Source organism: Hemiscyllium ocellatum, chromosome 3 (assembly GCF_020745735.1).
Source record: "Hemiscyllium ocellatum isolate sHemOce1 chromosome 3, sHemOce1.pat.X.cur, whole genome shotgun sequence".
NCBI lineage: Eukaryota > Metazoa > Chordata > Chondrichthyes > Orectolobiformes > Hemiscylliidae > Hemiscyllium > Hemiscyllium ocellatum.
Window position 1 is genome coordinate 106,469,930 of NC_083403.1, and position 8,531 is coordinate 106,478,460.

General features: G+C 43.7%; 1 protein-coding gene across 4 annotated transcripts in view; it reads right to left on the reverse strand.

The window, feature by feature from the left end:
* The window catches only part of egln1a (egl-9 family hypoxia-inducible factor 1a), a 96,739-nt gene extending 88,602 nt beyond the window's left edge, over positions 1-8,137 (reverse strand). For all 4 annotated transcript variants that reach the window (XM_060852733.1, XM_060852729.1, XM_060852723.1 and 1 more), the window contains exon 1: positions 7,139-8,137. In XM_060852733.1, the coding sequence (XP_060708716.1) occupies positions 7,139-7,855 (717 nt within the window). In that variant the 5' untranslated portion in view covers positions 7,856-8,137. The remainder of the gene's footprint in view (positions 1-7,138) is intronic.
* Positions 8,138-8,531: the final 394 nt, after the last annotated feature.

Consider the following 8,531-nt stretch of genomic DNA (forward strand, 5'->3'; position numbering starts at 1 on the left):
ACTCCCTACAGTGTAGAAACAGACCATTTGGCCCAATAAGTCCACACTGACCTTGCGAAGAAGAACACATCCAGACCCATTCCCCTACCCTAATGCACCAACACTATGGACAATTTAGCATGGCCAATTCACCTGACCTGCATATCTTTGGATTGTGGAAGGAATCCAGAGGAAACCCATGCAGATATGGTCACAGCCTGACATTTGTGTGGCACGAATGTTATTTGTACTCGTCAGCCCAAGCCTGGACATTGTCCAGATCTTGTTGCATTTGGACGCAGGCTGCTTCAGCGTCTGAGGAATCACTAATGGTGAACATTGTGTAATCACTGACGAACACCCCTACTTCTGGCCTTATGATGGAGGGAAGGTCATTGCTGAAGCAGTTAAAGGTGGTTGGGCTTAGGACACCACTCTGAGGAACTCCTGCACAGATGCACTGGAGCCAAGATGACTGACCTCCAACTGCTATGAGCAGTTGATTACTTGAATATTATAGGAACCTAGCCAAGGTAAAACGTGTGTTTCCAATTCTGCATAATGTGTTAACATGAGCAAACCGCAACTATCCATCTGTAACAGTTTACTGGCTGGTTGAAATGAAGATTATAACATTTAATCTCTTATCACGACACTACATTCAATGAAATTCACAAAAGAATCTACATGACCAGGTCAATGCACACTGGCCAGCTGACAATTATTTATACTTATCAACTGCCACACATACTGCAAAAGTACAATTTGTACTGGAAGACTTTATTGAATATAATTCAGAACTCTTTTAAAAAAAATTAACAATTGAATATAAAATGAAATGGTTTCAAAACTGATAAGTTTCAAAATAAAATCCAAATACTTTTTAGATAAGGCATTCCATAGATTTGCACTGTAGGTTTAAAGTCAGAAAATACACTTCTTTTGTGTACTACAGATATTGACTGACTGTAAAACAACGGTCCCTAAGCAAAGAACACTGCTCATAGTCTACTATATCAGGTGCACATGCTCATTCTCAAGACACCAAACTGTGCTAACAAGTGTGACAAAGATTCAAGCACATTTACGGTCATTTTACAACATAGCTAGCTGTTGTTCCTTTAACAATACTCATGTTTTCAACTGGTTTCTTTCTCAAACTAAATTGGCATTCTATCTTTTTGCAACTCCCACAGAACTATGAACCACAGAGTCAGAGATGTACAGCATGGAAACAGACCCTTCGGTCCAACCAGTGCATGCCGACCAGATAGCCCAACCCAATCTAGTCCCACCTGCCAGCACCCAGCCCATATCCCTCCAAACCCTTCCTATTCTTGTACCCATCCAAATGCCTCTTAAATGGTGCAATTGTACCAGCTTCCACCACATCCTCTGGCAGCTCATTCCATACACGTACCACCCTCTGCGTGAAAAAGTTGCCCCTTAGGTCTCTTTTATATCTTTCCCCTCTCACCCTTAACCTATGCCTTCTAGTTCTAGACTCCCCGACATCAGAGAAAAGACTTTGCCTATTTATCCTATCCATGCCCCTCAATTTTGTAAACTTCTATAAGGTCACCCCTCAGCCTCCAACGATTCAGGGAAAACAGCCCCAGCCTGTTCAGCCTCTCCCTGTAGCTCAGATCCTCCAACACTAGCAATATCCTTGTAAATCTTTTCTGAACCCTTTCAAGTTTCACAACATCTTCCCGATTGGAAGGAGACCAAAATTGCATGCAGTATTCCAACAGTGGCCTAACCAATGTCCTGTACAGTCGCAACATTGACCTCCCAATTCATACTCAATAGTCTGACCAAAAAAGGAAAGTATACCAAACGCCTTCTTCACTATCCTATCTACCTGCGACTCCACTTTCAAGGAACAGTGAACCTGCACTCCAAGGTCTCTTTGTTCAGCAACACTCCCTAGGACCTTACCATTAAGTGTATAAGTCCTGCTAAGATTGGTTTTCCCAAAATGCAGCAGCTCACATTTATCCGAATTAAACTCCATCTGCCACTTCTCAGCCCATTGGTCCTTCTAGTCAAGATCCTATTGCAATTCGAGATAACCCTCTTTGCTGTCCACTACACCTCCAATTTTGGTGTCATCTGCAAACTTACCAACTGTACCTCTTATGCTCACATCCAAATCATTTATGTAAATGACAAAAGGTAGCGGGCCCAACACCGATCCTTGTGGCACTCCACTGGTCACAGGCCTCCACTCTGAAAAACAACCCTCCTCCACCACCCTCTGTCTTGTACCTTTGAGCCAGTTCTCCCTGCATTCCATGAGATCTAACCTTGCTAATCAGTCTCCCATGGGGAACCTTGTCGAACGCCTTACTGAAGTCCATATAGGTCACATCTACTATTCTGCCCTCATCAATCTCTTTGTTACTTCTTCAAAAAACTCAGTTAAGTTTGTGAGACATGATTTCCCATGCACAAAGCCATGTTGACTATCCCTAATCAGTCCTTGCCTTTCCAAATACATGTACATCCTATCCCCCACGACTCCCTCCAATCAACTTGCCCACCACCGAGGTCAGGCTCACTGGTCTATAGTTTCCTAGCTTGTCCTTACCACCCTTCTTAAACAGGAGCACCACATTTGCCAACCTCCACCCTTCCGGCACCTCACCTGTGACTATCGATGATGTAAATATCTCAGCAAGAGGCTCAGCAATCACTTCTCTAGCTTCCCTCAGAGTTCTCAGGTTCACCTGGGGATTTATTCATTTTTAACCATTTCAAGACATCCAGCACTTCCTCCTCTGTAATCTGGACATTTTGCAAGAAGTCACCATCTATTTCTATATCTTCCATATCCTTTTCCACAGTAAATACTGATGCAAAATATTCATTTAGTATCTCCCCCATTTTCTGCGGCTCCACACAAAGGCAGCCTTGCTGATCTTTGAGGGGCCCTATTCTCTCCCTAGTTACCCTTTTGTCCTTAATATATTTGTAAAAATCCTTTGGATTCTCCTTAATTCTATTTGCCAAAGCTATCTCATGTCCTCATTTTGCTTTCTTGATTTCCCTCTTAAGTATATTCCTACTTCCTTTATACTCTAAGGATTCACTCGATCCATCCTGTCTATACCTGACATATGCTTCCTTCTTTTTCTTCACCAAACCCTCAATTTTTTTAGTCATCCAGCATTTCCTATGCCTACCAGCCTTCCCTTTCGCCCTGACAGGAACATACTTTCTCTGGATTCTTGTTATCTCATTTCTGAAGGCTTCCCATTTTCCAGCCGTCCCTTTACCTGCGAACATCTGCCTCCAATCAGCTTTCAAAAGTTCTTGTCTAATACCGTCAAAATTGGCCTTTCTCCAATTTAGAACTTCAACTTTTAGATCTGGTCTATCCTTTTCCATCACTATTTTAAAACGAATAGAATTATGGTCGCTGGCCCCAAAGTGCTCCCCACTGACACCTCAGTCACCTGCCCTGCCTTATTTCCCAACAGTAGGTCGGTTTTGCACCTTCTCTGGTAGGTACATCCACATACTGAATCAGAAAATTGTCTTGTACACACTTACAAATTCCTCTCCATCTAAACCTTTAGTACTATGGCAGTCCCAGTTGATGTTTGGAAAGTTAAAATCCCCTACCATAACTAGCCTATTATTCTTACAGATAGTTGAGATCTCCTTGCAAGTTTGTTTCTCAATTTCACTCTGACTATTGGGGGGTCTATAATACAATCCCAATAAGGTGATCATCCCTTTCTTATTTCTCAGTTCCACCCAAGTAACTTCCCTGGATGTATTTCCGGGAATATCCTCCCTCAGCGCAGCTGTAATGCTATCCCTTATCAAAAAGGCCACTCCCTGTCCTCGCTTGCCTCCCTTTCTATCCTTCCTATAGCATTTGTATTCTGAAACATTAAGCTGCCAGTCCTGCCCATCCTGAGCCATGTTTCCATAATTGCTATGATATCCCAGTCCCATGTTCCTAACCATGCCCTGAGTTCATCTGCCTTCCCTTTTAGGCCCCTTGCATTGAAATAAATACAGTTTAATTTATTAGTCCTACCTTGTCCCTGCCTGACCTGACTCACTTCTATTCTCAGCCTACCTATCTCAGATCGATCTCTTTCCTCACTATCTCCCTGGGTCCCACACCCCCCCCACCTTACTAGTTTAAATCCTCCCAAGAAGTTCTAGCAAATTTCCCTGCCAGTATATTAGTCCCCTTCCAATTTAGGTGCAATCCGTCCTTCTTGTACAGGTCACATATACCCCAAACGAGATTCCAAATGATCCAAAAATGTGAATCCTTCTCCCATATACCAGCTCCTCAGCCATGCACTCATCTGCTCTATCCTCCTATTCCTGCCTTCACTAGCTCGTAGCACTGGGAGTAATCCAGTTATTACTACCCTTGAGGACCTCCTTTTTAAATTTTTGCCTAACTCTCTGTAATCACCCTTCAGAATCTCAACCTTTTCCCTTCCAATGTCATTGGTTCCAATGTGGACAATGACCTCCTGCTGGCCCCTCTCCCCCGTGAGAACTTTCTGCACCCTCTCTGAGGCAACCTTGATCCTGGCTCCAGGGAAACAACACAGCATTGTGCTTTTTCTCTGTTGGCCACAGAAATGTCTGTCTGTACCTCTGACTACAGAATCCCCTAACACAATTGATCTCTTGGAAGCCTTTGTACCCCTTGTTGCGTTAGAGCTGTCTCAATACCAGAAACTTGGTTGTTCGTGCTACGTCCCCTTGAGAATCCATCACCCCCTACATTTTCCACAACAGCATACCTGTTTGAAATGGCTATATCCACAATAGACTCCTGCCCTAGGTCATTTAAAAGAATGAAGTTCAAAGTATTTTTTTCCTATCTAATATCACAAGACCTCTTCACCCAATAGGCAGAGGCCTAGGAAGATGGCAACAACCAATGAACTAAGCTAAAATCAGAGTTGGAGAGGAATGTTTACATTGGAGGAACAAGGGAATGAGGGGATCAAAATGCATGGCTATTAAAAAATGGAGGCATTCAAAGAGTGTTATTCTGCACAGATTTTGTGCATTCAAACAGTTTTAAATGACTAGAAGCTTATGGAAGAAGGAGAATGTGAAGTCTTCCAAATGGGTAATTATATTTCTTTAGTCATCTAACTTAACGTGGGCATCACTGGCTACAACAGCATTTATTGGCCATCACTAATTGCCCAGAGGGCAGTAGTAAATCAATTACACTGCAGTGGGTCTGAATTTACATAGGGGTTGGACCAGGTAAGGAACGCAGTTTCTTTCTCAAAAGGACAACAAACCAGATGGGTTTTCCAATAACTTATAACAATTTCATGATCATCAGACTCAACTTCCATTTTAGTTTAATTCAAATTCCTTCACCTGCCACAGCAGGTTTCAAACCTGGGTCCCTATAAAATTCCCTGTCTCCCTGGATTAATAGTCAAGCATTAACTCTACTGGGCCATTGTCTCCCCAAACTTGAATTGTAAAAAATAATATCTAATAGTGACAAAATCATTAAAATAAGATTAGAAGCTCTACTGTTCAACCAATTTCTAAAGCATTTGCACAGCGATTCCTGAATTTAAACGTACTCCATACTGTAGGATTAGTTGTAAAAATCAAATAGGCTAACACATAAAAAACAAACATCTTGCTTGGAATATACCAGCAATGGCTAGTTCCATGGTACTTTAATTTTAGACTGGCTCCAAAGCATCAAATACATAATGCGGAGGTACTGGTGTTGGACTGGGGTGGACAAAAGTTAAAAATTACACAGTACTTGGTTATAGTCCAACAGGTTTATTTGGAAGTACAAGCTTTCAGAATGCTGCTCCTTAGTCAGGTCTAGTGAGGCAGGATCATAGGACACAGAATTTATAGTAAAAGATTAAAAATCACAACACCTGGTTATGTTCGAGCAGGTTTATTTGGAAGCACTAGCTTTCAGAGTGTTGTTCCTTCATCAGGTGGTTGTGGAGTATAAGATTGTAAGACACAGACTTTATACAAAAGTTTACAATGTAATGTAACTGAAATTATATATTGAAAAAGATCTGGATTGTTTGTTAAATCTCTCATCATTTAGAACGATCATGATGGTTTCAGTTCTTCCATGTGTAAATTCCAGAAGTTTTTTTTAAAGTTACATTCTCTCAACAGGTGCCATGTCAGTGAGGTGCCCTGTGTGAGGCAGTCTCTGCCCCAATGTTCAGACTGGATTCTATTTTGTTATATAATTTCAATTACATCACACTGTAAACTTTTGCTATAAAGTCTGTGTCTTACAATCTTGCACTCCACAACCACCTGATCAAGGATCAGCCAAAAGCTAGTGCTTCTAAATAAACCTGTTGGACTATAATCTGGTGTTTTGTGATTTTTAAGTTTGTACACCCCAGTCCAACACCGGTACTTCCAAATCATGGTAAAAGATCAAAGTGTCATACAACTGTTGCAACATATTGAACAAACTTAGATTGCTGTTTAAAGATTTAATCGCGAGAATGGGTAACAGGTAAATCCCAAATAAACCTATTGGACTATAACCTGGTGTTGGGAGATAATCAAATATATAAATAATCAGTTAAATAAACGTGAAGGGACAACTTGTGTCTGTGTATCAGCAGTAGAAGAATGAGGCAGAATTGAACTAAGATATTTGAAAGTGGTGCAACCTGACATTCAATGCAACAGAGAGGATAGGAGGTCAGAAATTCACCTCAGGGTCACGTCGGATAGCACAGATGTCAACAATTGAATGTCCGATTGCGATTAGGATAGTGGATTACAATTTCTGTTTTACAACCAACTTCTGAAGTTTGTGGTCGGGAACCTCTAAGTTTAAATACAATTTACACTAGGAGTTTCAGTTGTACAAATTTAAAGTTTACGAAGGCGGTTAGCATTTAAGAAAACTAATACATGTCGCAAAATATCAAGAATAGGTAGCCCCATGGTAGAAGCTTCAATTTCGCTGAACTGCAGTAATGACGTAAGTGTATTCGTAATTAGTTAATAAGTTATTTTTAAAAAGAACAAAAAAAAATCGCGATAAGCACATTACTGCAAAGGATAGAGTTAAGCTTCAAGTTTCATTGAACAAAAAAGGATAATATAAGACCTTAAACCCGGTCGACTTCGGTATACTCACTTTCGTCCTGCCGTTAATATTATAATTGCCGAGTTTCCCGTTGCAGTGCCTGATCAGATCGTCCATGCTGTTCATTAAGAGCCCGATCTGCATGCAGCCAGGCTCCTTCCCGTCCATCCAGGTGATCTGGTCGCCCCGGATGTCCTTTGAGGAGTCCCCTTTCTGGTTGACCACCTGGCCATCGGTGAACTGGCCGCTCCGATGCAGTTCCTTTACCTCCCTCAGCACACTGTCACCCATCTCCTCTCCCAGGAAGTTGTCCACCACGCAGATTCCGTGCTTGCTCATACACGGCACGATGTACTCCTGAACCAGTTTCTGGGAGCTGCCGCCACTCAATCCGTGCTGGCCCCGGTGACTGCGGCAGCCGATGCCGGCCCCGGGTACCAGATGGGATGCAGTTGTCGCCTCTTCATTCTTCTCCGCCGGCTGTCCATTGACCGAAGCTGGCTTCGGCAGTGGCCGCGCCGGACGGTGGTTGCTGATCGCCGAAGCGTTTCGTGTGTCGTCGCCCTGTCGTCTCGCCGCCTCTTTACAGACTTGCTTGTGTTTCTTCCAGTCCATCTTCTGGTGCTCTTTACTGCAGTAGAACGATCTTTTGCAACCCCCGCAGAGCAGCAATTTCTCCATTTTGCCGCATAGGCCACAGCTCTGATCCTGTTCAACGGTCGGCGGCAGTGGCGGAGATTCAGGCGTCGGACTACTCTCGCTAGCCATGTCCGGGAAGGGAACAAGAGGGTGGGGGAAAGGAAGGAGGGAGTGGGGGGGGGGGGGGGGGAACCTAGACAAATTCAGTACCGATGGGAGGGAGGGAAGGTGGGGAGGGGAAAATGATTAAGACGGAGATCGGAAAGAGATGGTAGAAAGAAGAGCAAACCTCCTCCGACAGTAATGAAACTGACTTTCTTGCCTACGCTTGCGCGTGCACGGAAGGCCAGCCGCGCTCGCGAATCTGGTCACTCATCCCCGCCCGCGAGCGGGATTCAAACTCGAGTCGCTCGGCTCTCGCGCATTCTCAGCGTCAACGAGACTTCCAGCAGGTGGGCGTGTGCTTGGCGCTTTAATTCAGGGTGGCGCGTGAGGATCTTGAATTTTATTCCTCTCTTCCCCGTTGCTGGTTGACTGTCCAGTGTTTGCACCAAAAAACTCTTTGCGGGCTTCACGTTTGCTCGACATCGCGTCCTCACTTTCAATTCCTCTCTCTCTTTGTGGTACCTTTTACTCGGTTCGCCTCAGCCATCCGACGGGCGGAGCTGAAGGATTTCGTCACTTCTTTAAATACCCCAAGTCGAAACCGCGCATTCCGCTGAGACATGGGCCATCGCGGTAGCGGGCGAGGAAGTTGGAAAGGCCAGCTAAGTTCAGAAATCACGGCCGGGTTTCAATCACAGCC